The following is a 26362-nucleotide window of genomic DNA, read 5'->3' on the forward strand; positions in this document are numbered from 1 at the left end:
GTGTCTGTTTAGGTACAACAGATATTTTTCAGCTTACTGTCAAGGGAAGAAACAAAATGCTGGTGATTTCACTCTGTGAATTTAAAAAAAGTCATTCAAAGAAACCAGTCCTGGGGCAGGTGGTTCTAAAGTGATCTGAATTTAGGTGGTGAGGTCCAAGGCACTCATCCTTTCCCGTGGTTCCTTTGGTGATGGGTTGGTGGTCACCACACAAATAGTGGTAAAGGCCATCTAGGTAATATAAAGCTTAATAATGATTTTAAGGATGATGTGTTCTGTATGGATCTTTCTGCTGTAGAATATTGGGTTGAGAGGGTTTAGAAGCTGGACAGTGACGAACAGGCAGAATGCTCTTAGGTCAGGAGAGCTGGGCTGCTTGTGAAGCATGTCCTGAACTGCTGCTTAAAATAGACTATTATTTGGAGGAATTAAAAGTTCTGGCTAATGACATGTAGGTATTCTGCTTACCAGCCTTGTCATAGCGTCTAAATAAGCACGTCTCTTGCTTCTGGGTATTTTCAGTGAGACAATTTAGTTAGTGTTTGGAGTCACTGAATTGAATCCAAACACCGGCTCATGTTTGGACTCATTGAATTTATTACAAGTACCTTTTATGCCTTTGTGGTTTTTGCTGTTGTTTTGTGCTTCCTTGAATGGAAAGTAACAATGCCCTTAAAATTGTTTCATATTGCTCCAAGTGGAAACTTGTGAGCTGGAGTTTATTGCCTTGAGTAGAGGAAAATGTTGTAGAATCGTGGCAGGTGCCTTTTGTTATTTTTTTTTTTTAACTTCATGAATTTCTGTTACCTTATTCTGGGTAAGAAATTGCACTGGGTAGACCCTTGTTTGGTCCCACTGACCTGGAAGGTGTGAACAGTGAGATTATTTTTGGATCCTTGAAGGCAAAAATGTGTGCATTGGGTGGTGTGTTCTAGCATGGGGTATGACAGTAAAGAATGATGAGGTTGAACTATGACCTGGAGAGAGGAGTGGATACTCTATACCTGAGGTGAGACTTCTCCAACCAAAAGGTGAAGAGAGAACCTCAGTCCTCAGATTTCAGTCTCCAGAGGAATAATTTCCTGCCTTAAGTTTTCTGTGAAAAGATCTGCAACTCTGCCTGTGTGTTTTTTATGTAAAACTTGAACATCTCAGGTCATTTTTATGAGAAGAGTTTGCTTTCTTCCTTTACGGTTTGGAGGGAAATAACTGGGCCTAAAACTCCGTTTAAAGAAATCTGGAATTGTGCAGCTGCACTTGAGGTGGCTGCTGTCTTTTTTGTTCCTTTTTTATTCCCAGGCCCAGGGAATAAGGTAATAATAATAACTGGAGAAAGGTTTGATACTGTACAAAGAGTCTGGAGTTTCCTCTCTGGCCTCCCTCTGCCCCTCTTCTCTCTGCAGAGCTGTTCAGTATCTCATGTTTTGAAAATTTGATCTCTGCCTACCTGATGCCAGGTGTTTTTAGCTGCACATCCTCCCCAGCAGTGCCAGCAGAGAATCTTCCTCGTCCTGGCAGCTGTTCACTGCTCTTAGAGTAAAATCATTTTTGCTTCTGTAAATCAAAATTGCTAGAAATGTCGATAATAGTCTTGATTCTCTGAGTTTGTGGCTGGAAAAATACAGTTATAATTCAAATAATAACTTTAATTTCATCCTGTAGAAGTGAATTGCTCAGTTAGTTGAAATAAGCAACCTCTTTAAGACTTTGGGTAAATTAAAAATGGACAACATGCAGTGATAGTGGATCAAGTGCCTTTAGTGCATCCCTCTTCAAATGTTATTTTTGTAAAGGCTTCAGTGTGAATGGAGGGAGTTAGCCTGATTATCCATCTGCTTTTGCTGAAGGCTAAGGGTAGTGATTTACATGGTAGAAGAATAAATGAACGAGCTCACCAAGCCTGTGGAACGGGATATTTCTGGCATGCAATTGAGAGTGGGATGCACTGTCTTACTATTTTTATCAAAAAGTGATGTTTTTTTCAGATTCATCATTGGTATTTTTGCACTATGATGTGAAACCTTCTCTGAGAAAGCGAACAGGAAGACTTAAACTGAAGAAACTTGAGTTGTGGTTTCTAACAGAACCCCTGCTTTCATGGCTAATCCTAATTTAAAGGGAAGTTCTGAAGGTTCATTGATGCACATTTCATCAAAACACACAGGTTACTCTTGATTCATAACAATCTGTTCCATAGTTTTGGGAGGAGGAGAATGTTCTGTATTCCTCCTGCCCCGGAATTCTGGTGTGGTCAACCAGCCGTGCTCCAGTTGCACGTGGCTCAGGAGCATCCTGTGTGCAGTTTGGCATCTCCTGGTGGATTTATACCAGTCAGCTCGTTTTTCCAGCTGATTTTCCCTCCCACATGGGATCACAAAGCGGAAAAGGGTCTCTTAGCAAGTCCTGATTCCCAGGCTCTGTAGTTGCTACAAGACTGGAAGCAGTAAGAGGAAGGAATTGAATACAACATGCATCTCTTTTTCTACTTGCAACTAACAACGCTGGAGGAAAAAAAATAGCTCAAAAACCCCCTCCTTCTTTTGTTATCTTCTTCACCCAAGGTCTCTTTTGACAAGATCACACACAAAAAAAGATGTAGATATTCTGTTCTCCAAAAATTTCATGAGCGTTCCAATTGAGGGAGCCTCCCAACCCAGCTGCCCGTTCTGGTATCTTTTGCACCACCCAAGTTATTGTTTTATTCCTTTTTTTTTGCTCAGGCTTTGAGGAGGTGACTTGGACTGATTTCTGACAGCTTAGATCTGTGTGATTTATTAAATGTTCATTCCTTTTTCCATTACTTAGGCTCATTTTTCCCCACACACCCCCCTTTCCTGAACCCGTGGCTAACTCAAGGTTGCTTCTTTGACATCCAGAAGTTTTCACTGTCAGCTGCAAAGGAGAGGGGAAAGGAATTAGGGAGCACATCCATCTAGAGGTCTTAAGAGCTTCCTAAGAAAGCTGCTGTATAGCAATTGGTTCTGGCAGGAAGATGATAAAATCCTGAGGGTATTATATTTGAATAGAGTATTTGAAAGTTCATTTTGATCAGTTGAGGTAGATCTCAGATGCCGAATTCAATTCCTGCTTGATAATTTACACTTCAATTGTGAAGACTGTATCTTACTGAAAGGTCTTATCGTTGCTAGATTTGTTAATAGTTATCAATTTCTTTTGCTGGTACACACTTTGGGACAAAGGGGAGGGAACAGAAACCCCATGAGAGAAAGAAGAACCCTTCCTTTTTTGTTAAGTAAGCTTTCTTTGCAAAGGAACTGGCCCAGATTCTTCTGGAGTGGTGCCTTCACCTCGGTGAGCTGGGAAATATTTGCATTTTGAAAGTGTGGTTTTCAGATTTTAAAAACGTATCTTTGTTTCAAAAATGCGTTGTTTTCGAAAGACTCGGGGGCAGGTAGGAAGGCAGAAGCTCTTCAAGGGAAGGAGGGAGTAAAACGAAAGATTTACTCAGCCCTGTGTGGTACTGTGGGCTGAGTAAACACAGTAAACTTGGTGCAGCGGGGAAGTTTACTCTTAAACACAGCACTAAGCTAAATTTATGGTGGGATGGTGCAGACCCCTTCCCACTGCACTGGAGTTTTTACATTAAATTTTTAAGTGTAGATGTATAATAAAATTGCAGATGTCAAGTTCTTGGTTCATATTTGTATGGTCTTCGATGTACCAACAACCAGCAGGGATTATTATCAACATTTGAGGGATTGAGAAGTGTTAGGGAATATTTGTTACTGTCCCCCCTGCTTTGATTTCTTACTTCTGATCTACTGGAATGTCAGGGTGAGATTCATCTTCCTGAACATTAGCCAGCCTAAAGGTGAGCAACTGCTCTGAGTTATCTGAAACCCTGTTCTAGTCAGGTGCAGAGGAGACAACTAAGAGAGTGGTTTGGTTCCTCTTGTTTTTGCTGTCCTAAATGGGAATGGGAAGGTCTGTCACGATTCCTTGAGTACATGAAGCCAAACTAGATGACAGCAGTAGCTGTTTGGCATCTGAAACTGACAGTAATTCTGCCCTTGATATCTGCAAAGGTGGTGTTGGAGAATTGCAGCGTTTTTGTGAACTGTGAATCTTCTGAGTGTTGCTCTGTTAAATGTTGAGGGGTGGCAAAAGAATGCAGACATGGGGAGCAAGATGTTCTATTGGCAAAGCTGAATTTTGTACTGAAATGAAACTGTGTTTCAGGTGTGGATCCATCCCTGCAAGCAGAGAACAGAGTGCCAGGCTCTTCCCAGGCCACTGCTGCTGTATCCAAACAGCAGAAATCCCGCTCTACCAACTCGAGGGACGAGCGCTTCCGATCTGGTAAGGGGGAGAAATGTGACTGAGGCATCACCTGTCTTAGGAGGAAAAGTGCCTGTAAACTGCTACCTGCACCTACACAAAAAGCTGGAAGTGCTCTGTAAGAATGGAAGAGCTAATGAATGTCTTTTGTTTCCAAACATGAGAGGTTTTGTTTTGAATCTGGGCTGGAGGAAATGCTGGAAGGGAAGGAGACTGCAGACGTGCCTTCTGATGCCTTTCTTACTGGGAATTTTACCATACTTTAGCAGCTTTTTCGTGTTTGCTGAGAAAACAAGATTGGGTTTCCAGGCTGTAAAACAGTTATTTAAAAATCTTGAGGACCACGGTGTGTGGGTTTGCGGGACTTCTCTGCTTGCTCGGTCGGGTTATTTTGTTAAGGGAGGGTTATATATTGATTGTAGCTCACTTTCAAATATTTCCTGGTTTAAGGCAAGTGCACAAAAAAGGGAAATGTCACAATGGATATTCTACTTCATTTTAAATGGACACCACGGGGACAGACCTGTTTTGGAAACTCGTGTGAAAACACAAGTTTCGATATCAATATCCTGATTGCATCCTGTTCCCATTGTTACTTTTCAGGTGGTTGAAGTGCACTGTTTCCCTGTGAAATTCCTATGACAATAGTGAAGAGAGGCAGGTGTTTGGAAGCTCTTCCCTCCTAAATACCTTTGGACTTGTAGCTGGATGTTTTTCTGTTTGTTTTCCAGGGTAATTACACCTCTTGGGTTTGGGGATGAGAAGTGCCAGTCCTGACATGCACTGCACATCCCTAACATGTGGTTGGTCTTGCATCACCCTGCCTTGCTGCTGCCTGGGCAGAGTGGTTATTGCCTGGTATTTGCACTGCTGATGTGGAAAAACCTTGCTCCAGAAATGGAGCTGATGTGCCTGGATGTGTTCCTTAGGGCTAATTGAACAGTGAGAGAGTCATGAATGGTAGAGAAAACAATTAATTGAAAGATGTGCTGTTGTTAAACTGACAGAAATCAAAACCTGCGCAAAACAGCACAACTTCAGCAGGAAATCCCTGGGAGGTAGCCCTTGATGGGGACTGACACATCCTTCTGTGGTTTCCCATCACTGCTCCCCTAACTCGTGTTTCATTAAATATTCCTGCCCAGAACAAGTTCCTCGCTGGGAAATTTAAGAAGTTCTTGGTTACAGAACGTGTAATTGGATTTCTTTTTCCCTTTAATGATACATGACAAGGCTTCATGTTCTCAGATGGGATCAACAGCAGATAGTGATGGTTTTGCTTGACTTGATTTAGGTTAAACTTATGTCGGTGAAAGGTACTGTAAATATGGCTTTCAGAAGCCAATATGTTTTCCTGGTTTTCCTTCCTAATTTTTAGGACAAAAATTCTTCAGATTTATTGCATTATTGCCTCTCTGTCCCAACTGAAGAGACATTGTTACCTTTTTAAACTTGACTCTGTGCTGATGTGCTTGTTGTGAGGGATAACCAGCTTCAGGCCCCTTCTCTCAACCTCATGCCTTATTTATCCTTTAGACTGCTAGGGGAGGACGAGGGTTTGTTGTTTCTTCTTTTTTTTATCTTCCAGTCTTTATTTCTTATTTTCCTTCCTTTGAATCTCACCAATTCTCCCGTGTCTTTCTCAAGAGTAGCTGGCGTGGGTGGGATGCAGCTTTTCCTAGAGCAGGATCTCTTCCTGCTGCAATTACAGGTACTTTAGAACCATCAACATAAATTACTTAAAATAAGCAAGAAAGTGAAACAATTTCGCCCTCTTATGCAATTAATCTGTCACTTACTTGCTGTAAGCACTTTTTTTTTTATAGTTTCCCAGAGGAGTTGTCCATTTAAATGAACTGTATTTTTTTATCATCCCCAGATTCTTGTCTTCAAACAGCAACTACTACACAAAAAAGTTCCAACAGTGAATGCTATCAGTAAATACAAACCTGCTGTCCTGGCTTCAGTTGGAATAGGGTTATTTTTCTTCTTAGTAGCACTGTGTTTTAGATTTAGAATGAGAATATATTCATGTTTTACTATTCTTCTTCTAATTCTGTTTTTATCATCATATCATGTTTACTTTATTTAGATTATTACTGTTCCTGTCTCAACCTATGACTTTTACCTTTTTCCAAGTCCCCTCCCCACACCACCCAGACAGTGCTGGTTGCTTTACCTGTTGGTATTTGGAGATCTGTGAGCAGCAGGGGCATTGGGCAGCCTATAAATGTCATTTTTAATTCAACCAGCTGTAGAAATTCTTCCTCTTGTGCCTAAGGCAGAGACAAGAATTGAAGGCTGACAAATGAGCAGAGAGCTATAAATGGGAATGAAAAATGCTCTTCTAGTGGCTGGAGAGTTCAGGAGCTGTAAGGGTTTAGGTGATTTATAGGCCACAAACTATTTAGTGTTCCTCCCCATCCTTTTTTCAGGGCACATGGAAAGAAAGAAAATGAGAACAGGTACATAAAGCAGAAGATTATGTGGTTTACTACAACAGAAGGAAAAAATGTTTTGGATCAGTCATTAATTACTGATGGTTGTTTGCAGCTTAATAAAGTGCAAAATCTTAGAAATACTTCTCCAGGACTACTACTTCTGCTTTTGAATGGCAATATATGTATTTTTTCCTCACTTTGGTACAGGTATTCATTGAGTTAATGAAGTGCTGGGCTCTCAGTGAGCACCACTGAGCATTTGTGTTCCCTGTGCTCGGAAATGTGACGTCTTTTGGTCTGATTTTAGTGACTGTTTAATTCTCTGCAGAAAGCTGAACTCCACAGTTCTTACATGCTAAATCACTTCCACAGTGAATTTTAAAGAATTTAAGTAACAGACAGTGGTAGAGAGCCTCTTTTTGCATTTCCAGTATTCAGTTATCTTTAATTTATACTAATTTATGAATTTTTGTACCCTAAGCGTTCTGCTCCTTTGAAATAATTTCATTCCTTTTACTTTTTTTTTTCCTGAAATCTGTTTCATCATGTCTGTAATGGAGAAAAATCATCAAAGGAAATGCAGAATAGGAACGAAGCGTTCCAGGGAAGTGAAAGCAATTACTTCATTGATTTGGCTGAGAGAGGCTGTTCCTACTCAGCTGTTGTCCAAGGACGAGATATTAAAAAAGATTTCAAGCTGGAAATAGATCTTAAAGGGCGGAGAGGGAACGATGAGTTAAATTGGTGCTATAAAAATAAAACATGGAGCAGAATAAAAATTCATCCTGGCTCTCTCCCGGTTGCGTTTTTGTCATTTAATCCAGTCCGTTCCAGGTTTTGGAGTGGGGAGGTAGGACTGGAGGAAGAGGTGGTGCTGATTTTTGCCCTCTGGAAATGGAATAAGAAGCAGTTCCCATGCTTGCTCCCACAAATCCCTGTGGTGTTTTGACCTGCCCTGCTCTACTTTGTTTAAAGGCATCAGCACACTCTACAACTTAGACCTTCTCATTCCCAAAAATGCACAACTGCCTAAGAATGCTTTCATTTTTTTTTCTCTGCAACGTTATTTCATGTATTTATATACAGACTATAAATATTGTGTGTTATTTTACTCTTTGGAAAGACTTTTTCGGAAGAAAAACAGTTTATGTTCCCCTTCTTCCTACGAGATGTTAATGTGAAAAAAAAAAAAATCTTTTAAATTATGTATAGATCATGAAAGTGGGTGCAACTCATAGTTACTAATTCTAGAAACTTGGTTTTGACTGGAAGTTCTGCCGTGGAAATGTGTCCTGCAGAGTAATGGGCATTTTGCCCCTCCTTTTAAGGCTGCAAAAACAGCCTTTAATTGAAGTTGCATCCCACTTAAACTTTCTGGAATTTTGGGACATAAAAGTGGTGGGCAATTACAACTAATGCTAAAGACAGGGAGAAACCAAGACTTGACAGAAAGCCCAGATGTGGGGAAGGGAAACGGGGGCAGGGAGACATAGGGAAATTAATTTTCAATTCATAAAACATATATTAACAAGTCCTTGTTGTAAAGGACAGCAACAAAAATCTTACAGGGGGGCCCAGATTAAAAAAAAAAAAAAATATTGAGAGAGGTTTTACTGATGATTTTTTTATCTTCTTAATATTTTTCTCTCATAACAGCATCATCCTTGAACCTTGCCTGTTAGTTGCACAAAAAGTTTTTATTTGAGATTAGCATCTACACAAGTGGGATGGTACATTTACATATATATATTTTAAATACAGCTCTGAGCAGATTATCTGGGGGGAGCTGCAGACTGAGAAGTGACATTGCTGCAAAGATTTCTCCTCAATATCTGTCCATGAGCTTCTTATTTCCATTTTTTATTACTTGCAGTCTCTGTGAGACCCTCAAGTGTGCATCTTGTGTTGAGGGTGAAGAGTCAAACGCGGTTGCCAGTTTAAAGAATCTGCATTGAAATCTCCCCCCCTCAAATGAAAAATAACTCATAGCTCAGAACTAACATACCAGGTGTTCTGTAACTTCAGTGTTTATTTCAGGGTGTTCTTCTGAAGTGCTGCTTGCAGGGCCTTTAATGAAAGGGGATTTAATGAGAAAAATGTGTCAACTTGACCCAGCATGTATATCCTCCCTTAGCTTTGGGAATTCGAGCACGAGGTAGGGCTGTTGATTCAGCCCTGCTGATAAACCAGGTCTCTTAACCTTTTTTTTGTTTGTTTGTTTGTTTCCTGTGTAGATGTCCACACCGAAGCAGTACAAGCAGCACTCGCGAAATACAAGGAGAGGAAGATGCCCATGCCCTCCAAGAGACGGTCTGTCCTGGTGCACTCCTCGGTAGAGACCTACACCCCCCCAGGTACCTGTTATCTGAACACAGACTGTTGAACAGAGCTGCCCAGAGAAGCTGTGGCTGCCCCATCCCTGAAGTGTCCAAAACCAGCTTGGACAGGGCCTGGAGCAACCTGGCCTAGTGGAAGGTGTCCCTTCCCAATGAGATGGTCTTGTAGGTCCCTTCCAACCCAAACCATTTGGGGATGATCCACCTTGGCCTGCTGAACACAATAGCAAAACATAAAGAGCAAATGTTTTGTTTTGCTAAGTTGTTAGTAGGTTGCACTAAACTTCTGTGTTCATGCCTGTGTTTCCTGATAAGCAGGCCTCGGTTGGATTTGTGCTGTGATGTTTTTCCTCACGGGTTGTAGTGTCTCATCTTAGAGATACTGTAGCATGAAAGCTGTCAGGGTGAGCAGGTGACCTTCATGCATTACGTGTGTTCTCTTAAATCATATCTCGCTTGGAGGAGATAATCGTAGCGAGCCTGTCTGAGCTGGGAATACCTCATTTCACATCGCACAAGGTTCTTTATGGGAAAGTTGAAGAAGATGCCAGAGCATTGAGTTGCTGCGTTAATTGCAGGGCACTCATTGGGTGGTTTCAACTGTGAGCAGTTTGAAACAGTCAGAAAATCACATGCTGTGATTGTTCAGAGTGTTTAGGGCAGAAGGCCTCCTTTAATTTTTAAGGGGAAAAAGTCATCTTCCTGTTGTCTCACAGTGAATTCTCTAGGAGTTAAGAAAAATCTTTCTCCATGTAGCACGTTGTGCTAGCAAGCCAAGTGGTTTGGGGCTTGTGTACAAAGAGAAATTTCCTAAGCTCTTTAGTTCTGAGGATGTTCTCTTGTCTTTTGTAATGTGACCCAGGAGCAGAAGCACACTGACCTGTACTGCCCTTGTCCATCATTTCTGGTTCTTACCCCTCTTTAAAAGAGGAGGTCTGGTGTGCTGCCCTCCTGCTTCCTGAGCTGTGTTCCTTCTTTCTGTTCCTCCCATTTAAAGGAAATTCCACTTTTTTTTTTGCTAGTCTTACAGTATATTGGTTTTGTGGGTTCTCCAGTTAAAAACTAATAATCTTCTTTAGTATATATGGCCTTTATGACCATAAAGTTTTTGCCCAGAAGATATGTTAAGCATCTTTAATTAAAGTGTCTTTTAAGAATGACTGTTAAAAAAAAGTCGAGATGCTGTGGGGACAGTGTTTGGTTCTGTGATAAAAGCTGGCTTGCACACCTGTGCAGGGGTGTGGCAGGTGGGGCATCCCAAATAACACCCTGTCCCAGGAGCCACCAGCCTGTCACAGACCCATCTGCACAAGCCCAGAGGAGCACCAGGAACAGCAGCAAGCAGGGAACCAAGTTCAGGACTTGGAGAAGGGTCACCCTGTCCAGGCCTCTCCTGGGGCTGTTCCTGGAGATCTACATAGTTTCATGTGCTTGTGCTGCTGGAGAATGTCATCTTCTAACAAGCCTGTGCAGGTGTTCAGCAGGGAAGCCAAGTGTGCTCCTGTTGGGCTTTGGCAGGGTACAGCAGTGCCCTAAATAATACGAACTGGAAGTGGCAGGGAGGTGGTCGTGGCCCCAAGCCTGCTGGAGTTCATGACCCGTTTGGACAATGCTCTCAGGCACATGATGTCATTCTGCTGCTGGTCCTGTGCAGGGCCTGGAATTGGACTCGATGTTCCAGCTCAGGGTATCCTGTGAGTTGTTAAGTGTCTCTGGGATCTGTCAAACTCTCTTAGAGAGGGTGACTTTTTATGAGATCCCCTAATCTCTGTAAGAGGATGGGCAACTGGATGAGTTCTGTATCCTGGGAAATCAGGACATTCAAAAATATTCTGTGAACTTGCTTCAGCTACATAAAATCATAAAAACATTTGTCTTTTTATGGGCCTACCTTTATTTGCAAAGTGAGCTCAGCAAGGAGGATCTCAAGTTGCTAAGAACCCAGGTAGTGCTGAGCCATTAACCCTCTGCCTGAAATCCTTGTGTTGGCAGGAGTTAATACAATTAAAACCATGCTTTGGTATTAATAACTGAAATTTTGTTACAAACAGCTACCATCAGGTACCAGGAAGGAAGCACTAGGATTTATTTGCTTTACACTGAGGGTGAGGAGGCCCTGGCACAGGTTGCCCAGAGAAGCTGTGGCTACCCCATCCCTGGAAGTGTCCAGGGCCACTTTGGACAGGGCTTGGAGCACCCTGGGCTGGTGGAAGGTGTCCCTGCTCATGGCAGGGGGTGGAATGAGATGGTCTTGAGGGTCCATTCCAACCCAAACCATCCTGTGAATCTGTGATTCTGGGCACAATGCTAAATTCAAACACAGCTCCTGGCTGGCAGTAATGGAACTGCTTTCATCAGTCAGCCTTCCAAAAAATTTGAACACACTTTTGGTCTTGTTCTGTCGAGTCTATCTCATCCTTCCCACACGGATTTCCTGTGATCAGAACTCGAGCTGTAGCCTCGATGCAAGTCTGGCTCAAGTGTGGTGGCTTCTCTGTCTTGGGTCAGGTCCCAGCCAGGAAGAGCTGGAAGCCAAGCATGTGGTATTCTGTCACCACACACCACGGATTAACCCCTGCAACTGCCACAGGGCCACTGCTGGTGTGACCTTGCTGTTTCTTGATGTGATTATGTTTTGCTATTTTACAGTGTTTTTACTGTGGTCCTTCATTTTTATATGCAGTTACTATTGTGCATTTAAAGGGTTTGGGTTTTTTTCACCTCCACTCATGTAAGACATCTGAAAGCTTAGAAGTATTAGAGAGTGAGGAGATATTGTCAGGGTGTATTCTGTGAGAAAACTGCTTTTTCTGTAGTTTTATTTTTTCCTCTGGAGCGATTTTAGATTGCAGATGCGGTGGTTTGGTTTGTGGTTGTGGTTTTTTTTTTTTCAATCCCTGACTGTATGTAATCCTGTCTTGTTCCATATTCCTGTAATTGTTTATTTTTGCTTTCTGCCTGAAAGAAAGGGAAGGTTGCAAGCACTGGGGGACAGGTTTGGCTGCTCTCCAGGAGCAGATGGGGTCAGCTGCCAAAAGCTCTGAGCGTGGCAGCAGACCAGGAATATCACATGGGGCACAGACCCAGGGATGGGGATGCACCACAGCTGCATCTTCTCAGAGATCAATTGTTTGGCTATTTTCAGTCAAAATTGTCATGCTTGGTGAGGTAGGTCAAGTAATGAGAGATCCACTGTTTTAACTTTGAAAATGCCATCGACTTAAAACGGGCTTCTTACGAAATGATTCCTGGTTTTTGTGGTTTTAGACTGTTAAAGAGAAGTTGTTCTGAAGCTGTGCTGGAAATGCACATATTCTTGAAAAGCAGAAAATTAAACTGCTGGTAACTGAAATGCATTGCCCAAGATGAGGAGTGGTTTTTTTTAATATGGCTTCAGAGATTTATATGCAATTGTATCTAGCTGAATGATTGATTATGTGTCTAGGGGTTTAAAAACATAGCCAAAATTAAGATTGCAGAATTCCTGATGTAATCAACCCCCAGATTTCCAAGTATGGAAGAAGGGACTGTTGGAGCACAATAACAGGCACCCTATCTTATATAAAACATAGAAAGGATGGAGTTCTTAAAATGCAGCAGTCTCTTTAGGAGGGCAAGACTTTTTTTCTGTAATAAGAGTTTCTGTGTTTCACTCAAAATCAACAGGGATGTGTTTGCTTGATATTTAGAATGACCTTTTTTATTTGTTGTTGGATGGATGATGAATATGGAAAGATGGTGTGCCAAAGGGAAACTTCTGGAAAGTTGTAAATAACTACATGGTAATTAAATTAGGAGCCCTTTGTCCGACTTCTAACAGCAACAAAAATGCATTTAGAATGAAAAGATGCTTTACTAAGCATTTCTGCGTAGTTCTCATTAATACCAGTTTATGTGGTTAAAATATGCGCTTTCTAATTAGTCTTTCATTCAACTTTAGAGCACTGTACTTTCTTTAGAAATTAGTTCTCCAAATAATTTGTCAGAAGAATCAAAAAGTGAATAATTTCCCCCCCCCCCCCAAGAAATAAAAAGGGAAACACCCAACAGGAAATGCAGTGGGATTTATTCAGGTGGGATGAGATAAAATTTACCTGTTGAAAGAGAAATATTTTTTCCAGTGGAATGGGGATGGGATGGGACGGGATGTGCACTGAAAGTGGTTGGTGTGTGCAGTCAGTGCTGGGGGAGAAGGCTGGTTTGCCTGTCATTCCAAGTACTGGAGGTGACTGAGGCTTGGCTTCGAGGGTGATGCAGCTTGTACAGGTTGTTGCTTGAAGCTGAAAACGGGCGAGGGGCAGGGTTGGTGTGTGTGTGAATGCATCCCCTTTGCTCGGACACCTCATGCGCTGCCGCCGAGAACACGGAACGCGGCGAAGCTCCGTGTTCCCTCGTGTTGGGTCATCCCCCCGTCACACGCCTGTCGTGGTTATTTTGATCACAGACACATCGTCAGCATCAGAAGATGAGGGCTCGTTACGGCGGCAAGGGCGGATCGGCTCCACTCCGTTCCAGAGCCATTCCAACGTAGAGCCCTGGCTTAACCGCGTCATTCAGGGCTCCTCCACCTCATCCTCTGCATCCTCCACCTCATCTCATCCCGGAGGGAAACCTGCTGCTTCCAATACCGCTCCTGCCACCGCTGCTGCCACTGTGCTTGCAGATCTCATGGCACACACCCAGATAGGTCAGTAAACCTGCCTGTGTGGTTGGAATAAAATCAGATTACGAGTCCCAAAGCAGGGCTAAACACAGAGATCTTCAGCAGGAGATACCTGTAAATAGCCTTAAAAATGTGCAATTCACAGACCAGGTATGTATGACATGTATGTGTTTAATTTAACCCAAACCAGTTGTTCATGAGATCTGAACATGCATTCTTCTTGGTAAAATGCTTGATTTACCAAGAAACCAAGGTTCAGTTTTACCAGATTCCAAAGCAGAATTTCAAAGGAATGCTGGTTTTGGTGCATGCTTTCCAGTCTGCATGTTATTTACCCTAAACAATGTCAGGTTGTGTATTTCAGATGTGACTCAGTTGGAAAACACCCAAAAGATTAGAAAAACACCCAGAATCTTTGGGAAAGTCAAAAAATCAGAGGTTCCGATTGCTAGGGAAACTTTTCATGTTTGTACAAAAAATTTTCACATTCCCATTTTCATGTTCAGGTTTGAAATTCCATTAACAGGAAGTAAATAAACAGTTAGATTACCTATCAGGAAGGAAGCTCAGGGATCATTGAGAGCTGATCTACTAAAAATGTTCGTAAAGGTCAAATTTCCAGTGGCTTTGACAAAAAAAATAGATGCCCTGCTGCATAAGAATAGTCTTCCTCATTTCTAGAATGCCTGCTGTGTTCCATCAGTTTTCATTCCTAGCTTGGTAAAACATTCATGCATGGCCAATATCAGTTCAGTTGGGCCATTCTTCCTGGCTGTTTGTTTGTAGTCTTTGCTTGCTCCCCAAGAATATGAAAACTCGTTTCTTGTACTGGAAACTTTCCTGTTTCTTGGTAAATACTCACTTTCCAAAAGGGGCTCTGATTTGTCCTAGAGCACAGAAGGAGAGTTTATTTATTTTTTTCAGATAATGTGCTGACATCAGCAATCTGAAAGGCATCTTACTTATTTTAATTACCGTGCCTTACTGAAATATTCTGTGTTTTGGTTGTGTACTGAATAGCTATTCACAATTTTGGGATGCTGGAGAATTTAAATTTAGCAGCTTGTTCCCTAGCAGTTCATCCTCTCCAGCCTGCATTTTTAATGGTGAGCTCAGACTAAGTCCCCAGGCAGTAAATTGCAGTGTTGGAAGTGCAGGGTTACAGTATTTAATGGAGTCAGATAGGAATGTGCATTATTTTTAAGCTGTTTGTCTTTCGCTTGTAGCAGCAAGGACAACATCTACGTGTTGTTGTTTGGGGGGGCTTTTTTTTTTCTTTTTACTTTAATTTTTTTTTTTTTTAAAGGATAAGGCTGGCAGTATGTCTTGGTTTTTTCCAAGGTCACCATCCCAAGTGTGGAGTATTTCCCACCTTAGCTCTTAGAGTAACTGGAAATATGGATTATCATGGCTTTTAATTCTCTGTCATATCCCATATGTTCTTTCTTGCATCTATCTCTGTCTTCTCATCACTAATGGAAAGGTCCTTCAGTCTGAATCTGATTAAGTTTTTTTTTCCTGAAGTCAAAGTCTGCAAACACTTTTTTTTTTTTTTTTTTTTTTTTTAGTTTGAGTCCTCACCACTTCTCTTTTTCTGTGTGCCACAGTATCTCTGGACGATGCAGACTAATTTCATGGGGTCTCATGGGCATTCATTAATAAAATGCCCAAATAATTAATTAGGTCAATGCGATTTTTATCTGAGCGTAAATCCTGAAAACTGAACTTACTCCTTCTCCATACAGAAGGCATTGTCTGTCCATAAACAGACGTTGTCAATCACTGCAGGGTCTGTCAGGTGAGAAGTGGGGACTTGTGGGCTGATGCTGCAGCATGGGAACCAGGAACACTTGGCTCTCTGGCCTTTTCTCTGGTTAAGTTGTTTACTGGAGGAAGTCTGTGGTTTGGGAATTTGGAAAAGCCAAGGGAAAAAAAACAAACCAAAAAACCACTCCAGAAGTATGGAGAGCAGGGTGAGAGCATTTCAGCTGTATATGTGGGCTCTCTGTAGGTCCTGTGCTGTGGTTATCCAGGTCAGCTTTACACACAAGTTGTCACCCTTGTGGTTACTGATTCCGGGACACTTCTCTGAGGGATGGAGTGGCACTTTGTCCTTCCTGTACCTTACCCCTCGTGAAAGGAATTTGGCATTCTTGCTTAGTGATCTCTGCGATGCAAATATTGGCATTGCAGTGAGGATCCTGGCGATCCCTCTGGAACCTCTTAGACCTGGAGTGGTGGTGTGTGCATCACCTCTGGAAATCTGGGATGGGTCCTGTGACCATTTGCTATTCTAATGCTAATCACTGCCTCAGAGTGAGGGGTAATGTAGGTATTTCACAGCACTGCCTGGATCTCCCTGTGCCTGGAGTTCTTCCGGCAGGATTTGTGATCGTGCTGAGGTGCTCCAAGGGCTGTGCTTGCAGAGGCAGCTCCTCCTGCCCTGGGCAGCAGGGTGTTCTCCAGTTCTTCCCTACTGCATTCCTGTTTTTACTCATCAGGATTCTGAATATTCCAGGCCTCCAATTCTTCTTGCCTGTTGTTCAAACACGTGTCACGAGTGCTGCCATTTCCTAACCTGTTCCATTCAAAGCCATTCCATAATCTAGGTTACAGTTTTGGAGTGATGAAAACAGCTTTTTTACATGGGCAGTTAGTGACAGGACAAGGGGGAATGGTTTTACAATAAAAGAGAAGAGAGATTTTAGATTAAATATTAGGAAGGAATCCTTCCCTGTGAGGGTGGGCAGGCCCTGGTACAGGTTGCCCAGAGAAGCTGTGGCTGCCCCTGGATCCCTGGAAGTGTCCAAGGCCAGGTTGGATGGGGCTTGGAGCACCCTGGGCTGGTGGAAGGTGTCCCTGCCCATGGCAGGGGTTGGAATGAGATGAGCTTTAAGGTCCCTTCCAACCCAAGCCAGCCTGTGATTCTATGACATTCCCTAAGCATTTCTCTTAGGAATGGGCAGGAAACAGGGAACAGGAAGCAGGGCACAGCTCCAAGCAGAGCAGGCTTTTGCCTCCAGGTTGTTACGAGTTGGTTCTCGAGCCCCTGTGAGTACGTGAGGGTTTGGGAAATGCCCTGCTGTAAGAAGCGACTTTTGACTTTTTATTATTTCTTAAACCTGCCTGATGAGCTCCCATGTCTGCCTTGCATTTCTCCAGAGAACCACTCTGCACCCCCAGACGTGACCACTGGCCTGGTGGAACACCTGTACCACGAGCGCCCGCAGGTGGCATCGGTGCGAGGAGTGCCCAGAGGCTACAGCAGCAGCATTTTGGAAACTGCAGATGGTGATTGCATTATAAACCTCCTACCTTTCCATCTATGTCCCTTTTATATATATATGTGTGTGTGTGTGTGCATATTCATCTTATTGCCTCAGAGTTTTAAATTTCGATAAATATCAGAACACCCACTTATTTACATTTCATTTAAAATAATCCTGTCACATATACAAATGAAGGTCAGCATTCGGCAAGGTTTTTGTGTTGTGACTATTTTTACTTACATCTTAAAATATTGAAAGGTTCACTTCTTTTTCCCGAGCATTCTGACCCTTTCAGAATGGAATGAATGAAAGTTAAGATGTAGCAAATACCTAGACTCCTGGAGTAAAGAGTGTTTATTCTTTGTGTTTCTGTTGGAATCTCATGGAGAGGTTTGAAAAGCTAAAGTGAAGTGTGAGGTGTCTGCATCAACCAGGTAGCCAGGGAACAGCACTGTTTGAAAACAAATAAAGCTGTTTTCTTCCAAACAAGGTTCTCATCCTGAATGACTTTTCCACCTGAAAGCTGTGTGTTTTAGTGTATGTTTGCTAATATATGACAAATAATACATATTTTCCATTTGGCAGGTGTCCCAGTGAATAGCAGAGTGTCCTCTAAAATCCAACAGCTGCTGAATACCTTGAAAAGACCAAAGCGCCCACCTTTGAAAGAATTTTTCGTGGATGATTTTGAAGAACTGCTAGAAGGTTAATTTTCTTTCAGATACACTTTTCACTCTTTGTGCAAGGCTGAACTGATACTTCTTAGCAAGTGTTGGTTTCTTTTTCTCTTCCCAACAGAAAACAAATCATGGTAGAATTGTTACAGTGAAGAGAGAAAAGTCACCTTATCACAAGTAAATGATAATCTTCAACTCAACCCCCTACTCAGTGTGACGTTTCTGAGCCACTACCAGTAGATTCCCTCTACTATTGGTTTGATGTTTTCATATATGAGATTATTGTGACTCTAGTCCTTTGCTGAAATTTCTTCAGGCAGGGTTGGGTGGACTTCCACTGAGATGCATGGTAATTGTGGAGAGTGTCACTTGGAACCATTAATTTTACTCATTGAAACTTTAATTGAAATAGATTGGAGAGCAACCAACAGAAAACAGCAGCTTTCCAAAGCAGAGAGAAGTGAACGGGAGATTCGGGTTCTGGTCCTTTGATAATGTGGGATCAGAACTCTAAAGTGATGGTCATTATTTTTTGGGAAGCCAGCAGATGATTAGCATAGCATCATCATAAAGCAGAGAAGTAACGACAGCTGGTTCATGGAACAGTCTGGGAAGTGCAGCTTGCACGTTCTGCAAGGATTGACATTTGCCATTTACTGTGCTCTGATTTCAGTGCAACAGCCCGACCCAAATCAACCAAAGCCCGAAGGAAATCAAATGAATGTACTCAAAGGGGAGCCCTTAGGGGTTGTGACCAACTGGCCACCCTCTCTGCTGGCTGCCCTGCAGCGCTGGGGAACCACCCAGCCCAAAGCCCCGTGTCTGACAGCGTTGGATACCACTGGGAAAGCCATTTACACCCTTACCTACGGTACGTGTTGGTGCTGACTGTCAGGAGGAATTGGGGCTTTGCTGTGGAAGAACAGTTTGCTTTTCTTCAGAGGGGCACTGCCCATGCTCACAGCACAGGAGGTTTGAGGTTGCTGTTGGAATGCAAATTATTAATTCATTGTATATCAAAAATGTGTTAAAGTTAAGGAAGGGAAAAAATTTATGATATTGATTCTTTCCAAGTGGCTATTTTAGATATCAAAGATTTGGTGCGTGTGGGGGTGTTTTTTTGTAAAAGAACACTAAAACCAGAACATTGGTGTAAACTGGGAGAGAGAAACACGACTGATAATGCACTCTTCAGATTCCTAGAGGAGACATTGCATTTTAGCATCTTCCTGCACATCCTTATAGAGGAGACTCATACTTCAGGAGCATATTCAGAATGTTATGGTGGGAAGTGGGAACTTGTCTGTATCAATGAACTTAGAAGTATTATAGTAACTTGCATTTTTTTGGTAAGATTTTTTTTTGGTGTGTGTCCTGAAGGACAGCTCTCTCCCTGCATCATTTCATTGTACAGTATGTTAGAATGTTAAACTTTTGTTGTTTGCGTTCTCACAGATGAAGGATGCAGGAAATATACAGCTCAGCAGCTGCATTAGTTTAATTACTCTACAGTGGAGCTTTGAGAATTGTTCAGAATATCATGTTTAGTTTTACACTAAAAAAAAAAAAAAGAAAAAAAGGAAAAGGTAAACTAAAAAGAAGCCAACCTCTAAATGTAGTTATGTTCTTTACCATCTGTTCTGATACAACCATCGTGGTTAAAACATATGTAAGGCACTGAGATTTACCAATTGAATGTTATCATTTTAGTTTCTATTTCTTAATTTCTTGGTTTGTTTTTTTATTTTTCCTTTAAGGCAAGCTGTGGAGTCGAAGCTTGAAGTTAGCCTATACCCTGCTGAACAAGCTAACCACTAAGAATGAACCCCTGCTGAAGCCTGGAGACCGGGTAGGCTGCTTTTGGAAGTGGATGAAGTAGTGAGGAACAACTTTAGCTGAAAAAAACCTTGTAATAATGTATTGCAATAATATATTGTGAAATAATCATTACTGTGACTTGTAATAATACGTTGTCCCAATATTTAGTATTTCTGTTCTTGGTTATAGATGAACCTGTACACTAATGTGAGGATTTAGTCCCACAAATTTAAAAGCAGTCTCCCTCCCTCTGATGAAAAAAACACACATCTTCTTATTTTAATGTGTTTTTGTAGGTAGCCCTCGTATTTCCCAATAGCGATCCAGTTATGTTTATGGTGGCATTTTATGGCTGTCTCCTGGCAGAACTTATTCCTGTCCCAATAGAAGTTCCACTCACAAGAAAGGTAGGCAAATGCATTCAGCATTTTTATGGTTTGGTAAATAAATGAAGTGTTTGTGGAAGGAGAGTGTCTAAATCCTACAGACCTTACATGAGACCCCTCAGAGCCTGCAGGTTTGAAAGCATCAACTCATACTGAATAATGAGGCAGGCAGAGACACCACAGTTACTGGAAATACAGGTGTAATCCCACACACATTGAGATTATTAGGGAAGAGCTAAAGCTACAGGCTGTGCTCCTCAGTGTGTCAGGACTCAAACAGCATCAAACCAGGTTCCTGTTTTACCAGAACTTGTAAACATCCCTGTTGGGTTGAAGGGGGATGCACGACCACTGCTTGTGACACTGCTTTCCTTGCCAGATCTGCTGCCAAATCTTAATTGGCACAAAGCAAAACTCAGCCTTCTCAGTCATCTGTCCTCCATTAAAGGCCTTATGGGATAGACATTTGTTTTTTCCTGTGATAAAAATCGACCTAATGTTTTCTAAACATGGAGAAGTTACAGTAAACTGTCCAAAAGCTGGGTTATTTGTAATTTTGCTATGACTTGGTTTCTCTGTAGGATGCTGGCAGTCAGCAGATCGGGTTTCTCTTGCGCAGCTGTGGAGTAACACTGGCTTTAACCACTGATGCCTGTCAGAAGGGCCTCCCCAAAGCTCAGACTGGAGAAGTGGTGACGTTCAAAGGTGTGGGTTTGTTTTTTATGGGATAAAAAGTGGCTATGCTTGCTCATTGTTGCTGTCAAACAGCAGTTCTGGGGTTTGTGTGCGTGGTTCTGGCTTACACGTAAACAACTGTCTTCATTCGCTCCTCTCGGGCAGGGCTTGTTCCAGCCTTTGCTTCCTTCCTGTTATCTCTCAATACTGGGGGGGGAAAGCCCTGAGTTTTGGTACTTTGGTGACAGTAACTTTTTTTTCTTTGAAGGCTGGCCTCGCCTCATTTGGTTTGTGATTGATGGGAAGCATCTGGCGAAACCCACCAAGGACTGGCACCCGCAAGTCCGGGATGCCAGCGCTGAGATTGCTTACATCGAGGTGATTGAGTGTAACATGCCTAACTTTTGTGGTTACTCTGTCATAGTTTATGTGACAATTGTTTCCTTAAAGCTCTTGATACAATTAAAGAGATTACTGTAATATTTTAACTGTGAAACAAGAATGTTTCCCTCAAGGCTGCCAGGCAAGCTGTCATTTGAGTGGCTGCGTGGAATCACCTTGCAGGCTGGGGTTAATCAGCATTTTAGGGTCCCTGGGACAATTTCTTTAATTGGAGTAGAGAAACAGATTCCCTATGATACTTCTATATTCTCTGAACATAATTGCATTTTTGTGGTAGCTTTTTTGACTTTTTAAAAAACCTTGCTTCGTTTTTACAACAAAATGTGCTTTCAGTTCACTACTGTAAATTTCCTTGATTTTTGTTGTTATTCTAATGCTTGTGTACCCTTTCTCTTCTCAGTACAAAACAAGTAAAGAGGGCAGCACGGTGGGCATTACTGTATCTCACGCTTCCATGCTGGCACACTGTCACGCTCTGACTCAGGCGTGTGGTTATTCAGAAGGTAAGTCAGAGAGGTGCAACTTCAAAATTATACTACCAGCTTTGAATCTTCAGACAATTTATGTTGCAGTACTGTGTTCACTGCCTTCAGAGAACTGCAGAGACGTTGTAGTAGCTTTAACTGCAAAAGGAAAGACAAATTTCCTCATTCGTACTGGCAGTGATGGGTGAAAGAGAGTAATCCACCTGTGAGGTAATCAAGGAAGAGATCTTCCTCTCAGTTGATCATGTCCCACAGAAGAGCATCTCCATAGGGATGTGAACATAGAGATGTTGCTTGTTTTCACTCTCCCAATGAACGGCCAAGAAATGCTCTTGGTTTGGGCCATCTGCATGGAGTTAACCTCTGCTGCTGTCTTTTAATCAAAAACTTTCCTGCATGCATCCATCCTACATCAGGGATAAGCAAGTGTCACCTAATCAGTACAAGATGTCCCTCAGAAATCAGGTTGAATCTTTGATTTAAGATCTTTGATTCTTATTTTTTTTTAATTTTTTACTGAGAAAGTATTCAAGAATTTTAGTACAGCCATGGTAATAGTTCTCACTGGATTTAATTCTTTCAGATGTAGATGAACTTCTTCAGTTCAGCTGAAGAAGTGTGTTTCAAAACTGAATTTTTGGTCTGCATAGTTCATTGAGAGATGTTACAAACACATGGGTATCATAGTGAACCAAGGTCTCAGATACCTTGTAATAATCTAGTCTGTAATCATAATCCAGAGATGATTGCTGTAAGTAAAATAAGCCACTTGGAGCTTAAGCAGCCTGTTTGTTATAGGCAAACAGGCACGGCAAGAGAGCTTTGGTTTCTTAGCAGTTGGCAGTTTCAGAGTTGCTTCAGAAAGTATTTTGAATTCTTAAGTATTCTTGTAAATACACTTTTTAAATCTGGTGTGGTTTTTTTTTTTCTTTGCTTTCAGCTGAAACACTGACAAATGTCTTGGATTTCAAAAGGGATGCTGGCCTTTGGCATGGAGTGTTAACAGTGAGTATGGGAAGGAACAAAGAAAACTGCAGCAGGTTGCTGCTCTCAGGGGTATCAGAACGAGGCCATAAACTCATCAACTCTCTCAAACAATTTCTGTTTCAATAGTTATGCTTTTCAGAATAAAGTGTTACTTTTTCAGTAAGTTGTGTAATTTATGTTTCCATGGAGTATACTCATAGTTTTCACTAACGTTTAACTCTAAGAGTTATGCTGCAGCTGTGATAATGGGGGGTTTTTTAAGCATTGATACCTGCTGTGTATTTTTTGAGCCACTTGGAAGTTTATTTTTTAATCTTGTTCCTCACAGAGCGTTATGAACAGGATGCACGTCATCAGCATTCCCTATGCATTAATGAAGGTTAATCCACTTTCCTGGATACAGAAAGTCTGCTCTTACAAAGGTAACCTAAAAGTATTTGTAATTCACCCTACCTTTTTGGATTATTTAATACCAATTGAAATTGTTTGTATAAAATACCTGTGTATGCCCTTGAGTACTCCATTTCAGTATTCTGTGTGCTGATAGTTTCACTGATGATGGCTTCTTCTGAGAGACCCTTGAAGAGAAATTGTCTTTCTCAGTATTTTAATTTATAACCAACACTTAAATTCTATAATCAAGTCCATCTGGAGACATGGAGTATACACATGTCATAGTAGTTGAATATCTGACACTTGTATTTGTTTATTGTCTCATAAATTCTTGTAAATATACAAGAATATTTATGTAATTTTATAATTGATCTTCATTCTGTTCTGCACACGCAGCATAATTGTATTTTTGATTTCCAGCCCGTGTAGCAGTTGTAAAATCCCGAGATATGCACTGGTCACTTTTGGCTCAGAGGGATCAGAGAGATGTCAGCCTGAGCTCGTTACGGATGTTAATAGTGGCAGATGGAGCCAATCCATGTGAGTATGGATGTGTTTCCTGAGTGTCAGTCTTGCCAAGATTCTGTGTCAGAGCTGATGCTCGGGAAGTTTAAACAGTTTGTTCTCTAGTAAAATACTGTTTTGTGTGCCAGTGATGCCACTGCTGTTTGCATTTCTTGGCTATATTTAGCTGGGTAAATTAATTTTTTTGAACTTCATGTTTTCATCAGTGTTATACTCTGACATGAATTGACATGAACTGATACCTGGGTGATCTGTAGATACAGATATAATCCATTTTGGGCCAAGTGCTAAAGGCCAGGTGGAGTTGTGAAGTTAAGGTGTGTCAGAAGCATCTGATGTTTGATTTTAAATGCTGTGACCTTTGCAAGGAACAATGAGATAGGAGCTATATAAAAAGTTGACATACATTTACCCGTAGTGACAAAGTATTCTGGTCCCTGAAGGGCTTTCCATGATGGTAAGTGTTAGTGAGTGCTGCCAGAGAAGGAGTATGCAGATGGGAATTTCATTCAGTGGATTAGTTGTTAGTCACTGGGAGTTCTTTTCCCAAATCTGCCATCTAACAATAAGCTGGAATGTCTTTCAGACAATTTGAAAGGATATTGGTTTTGTGCACGAAAATAGCAATGTTGGTATATCCGAGCTGAGAGCGAGCACAGGCTTTGAATTCCTGCAGCTCAAACTTTCCTGCCAACAGCAAAATGTTTCCAATCGCCTGATTCTTCTTTTTAGGGTCAATATCTTCCTGTGACGCGTTCCTGAATGTATTTCAGTCCAGAGGCTTGAGACCAGAAGTCATCTGTCCTTGTGCCAGTTCTTCAGAGGCGCTGACCGTTGCCATTCGCAGGTAATCCCCTTTCCTGAGAAGTGAACTGAAGCTGCTCTGGACTGTTGGGATGTGTCATAGAATCACAGAATAGCTTGGGGAGGAAGTTGCTCCAAGCCTTATCCAGCCTGGTCTTGAGCACTTTACAGGGATGGGGAATCTCATGTTGAGGTGGCAGTGAGAAAAGACCGTGACCCACATAAAGATGCCCAAAAAGACCTAGGCAGAGGAAATATGAAAATCACAGGTACCTCCTTCTCTGAAAGGTGGGTGGTTTTTCTTTCCTTTTAAAAGTTTAATATTTTCTAAGTGTAGTCAGGCATAAGGTGTTTTTTTTCTTGGTTTGGCAAAGCAAGGTCTCATCCTCTCAACTGATGTTGCTGGAGGACATCTTAAAATGCCCCCAGAGCAAGCCTTAATTATTTATGAGGAAGAAGATGCTGAATCCTCGATTATTTGCTTATTTACAATGTCCTGTAAACAGGGGGCTAACCAAAAAAAAAAGTATTTGTAACTGGTCTGAAAAATACCGTTGGATTTCTGGAGATATCAAGAGATACTTTGAAAAAAAGGAAATACTTTGATTATTAATAGATGCATGGATGGGATATGCTAGAGTTTTTTGATAGTGGTTGTGATCAAAATGTGCCTTTTCAGAAAAACAGTGTCAAGAAAACTTGAAACAAAAAAGTTTGAGATTTTGGAGAGTTTTGTTCTAGCTCTTTTATCATCTACTGACAGTATATTGCCAGTCTTGAACTCCTGTTTGTTAAAAGTGAGACACCATTATTTCTCTTTACCTTACCAAACCTGAGAAACTGGTGCAACGTTTTTGGTGACTGCATCACCACTGGTCTGTCGATTCGTATCTGACTGGACTTTCTGTTTTCCAGACCTCCTGAACTGGGTGGCCCCCCTCCAGGAAAAGCAGTGTTATCCATGAACTGTCTGAGTTTCGGCGTGATCAGAGTGGATACAGAGGAGAAGTTGTCGGTCTTAACTGTGCAGGATGTTGGCCAGATTATGCCTGGAGGTAGGAAAGCATTTCCTGTGGGTTTAAGCATATTCCACATAAGCTACCTTTACTATTACACTTGTGCTGATGGAATAAATAAAAATGTTGAATACCTTCAAGGTAGTATGACTTATGTTTTGCTGCTCGCTTGTTAGCGTTGGTGCTGAGTGACCTGCACCCACGCAATAACACGCAGAAGAACACAGAACAGAAAACACAGTGAGAAATGACAGCTTTCACCCTGGCCTGATAGTCCTTGGAATGGAGGGTAATAGAATAGGCTGAACTGGAGTATTTCAGTTGAAAGGGACCTCATCTCAAACCCCGTGGAGGTGATGGAACAACCAGATCTGGAAACCGTTTTCTCATGCACGTGGAGGACAAGAAGGTGATCAGTGAACATGATCAGTGCCTATTCACCAAGGAGAAGTCATGCTTGACTTGCCTGGTCACCTTCTACGATGAAGTGACTGGTTTGGTAGGTGAGGGGGAAGCAGTGGATATTGTCTACCTGAGAAGAAGTTATAGAGAAGATGAAGTCAGGCTCTTTTCAGTGTCCTGCGACAGAACAAGAGCCACTGGACACAAACTGAACACACGAGCTTCCCTCTGAACACAAGGAAGAACCTTTTCCACTGAGTACCAAAATGGGTTTCCCCATTTGGAGAGTCCCCATCCTTGGAGATACTGAAAAGCCACCTGAACGTGGTCCTGGGCAGCTGGCTCTGGGTAGCCCTGCTGGAGCTGAGGGATTGGACCAGATGATCTCTAGAGATCCATCCTAAAACCAACCATCCTGAGAGAGCCAGACTGGGTATTCTCAGTCCTGGATTAACCTGTTTCCTAATGACATCTGTTTGCAACACAGTTCTTCCTGACTTAGGTAGAGCTGGGGTTTGCTCCTGAGCCCATTAAGTGGATTGAAGCAAAGAGACTTTGTCTCTTTCCTGCTGTTGTCATTTGAGACTCTGCTGCTAAGTCATGCATCATTTGGAGAGGAGAGCACTCTGAAGAAGATTATTAAAGGTGCCAAACCAGACCAAAGGCTGTGGCCAGTGGGATGAAAGACTGGACACTTAGTGCCGTCTGCTCCAACTTTTAGGTTGGCAGTGTCTCATTCCACGGTGCTCTTTTGTCCTGACCTGCACTGGTGTACTTGGAGAGG

The 26362-nt window shown here is 41.9% G+C and overlaps 1 protein-coding gene across 6 annotated transcripts in view; it reads left to right on the forward strand.

The window, feature by feature from the left end:
* The window catches only part of DIP2A (disco interacting protein 2 homolog A), a 77227-nt gene that overhangs the window by 26181 nt on the left and 24684 nt on the right, over window positions 1–26362 (forward strand). For 4 of the 6 annotated variants that reach the window (XR_007632002.1, XM_050339353.1, XM_050339354.1 and 1 more), the window contains exons 3-18: window positions 4201–4320; window positions 8975–9094; window positions 13521–13763; window positions 16902–17030; window positions 17594–17713; window positions 18359–18556; window positions 19443–19534; window positions 19800–19910; window positions 20471–20594; window positions 20833–20942; window positions 21367–21469; window positions 22392–22456; window positions 22767–22860; window positions 23252–23371; window positions 24089–24203; window positions 25076–25215. Coding sequence is in view for 5 of the 6 variants with exons in the window: in XM_050339353.1 (XP_050195310.1) it covers window positions 4201–4320; window positions 8975–9094; window positions 13521–13763; window positions 16902–17030; window positions 17594–17713; window positions 18359–18556; window positions 19443–19534; window positions 19800–19910; window positions 20471–20594; window positions 20833–20942; window positions 21367–21469; window positions 22392–22456; window positions 22767–22860; window positions 23252–23371; window positions 24089–24203; window positions 25076–25215 (2004 nt within the window). In the remaining variant the exon portion in view is untranslated. The remainder of the gene's footprint in view (window positions 1–4200; window positions 4321–8974; window positions 9095–13520; window positions 13764–16901; window positions 17031–17593; window positions 17714–18358; window positions 18557–19442; window positions 19535–19799; window positions 19911–20470; window positions 20595–20832; window positions 20943–21366; window positions 21470–22391; window positions 22457–22766; window positions 22861–23251; window positions 23372–24088; window positions 24204–25075; window positions 25216–26362) is intronic. The other 2 variants (XM_050339356.1, XM_050339357.1) reach the window with 1 other exon arrangement.

Source organism: Myiozetetes cayanensis, unplaced genomic scaffold (genome assembly GCF_022539395.1).
Source record: "Myiozetetes cayanensis isolate MyiCay16 unplaced genomic scaffold, myiCay2020 scf9, whole genome shotgun sequence".
Taxonomy (NCBI): domain Eukaryota; kingdom Metazoa; phylum Chordata; class Aves; order Passeriformes; family Tyrannidae; genus Myiozetetes; species Myiozetetes cayanensis.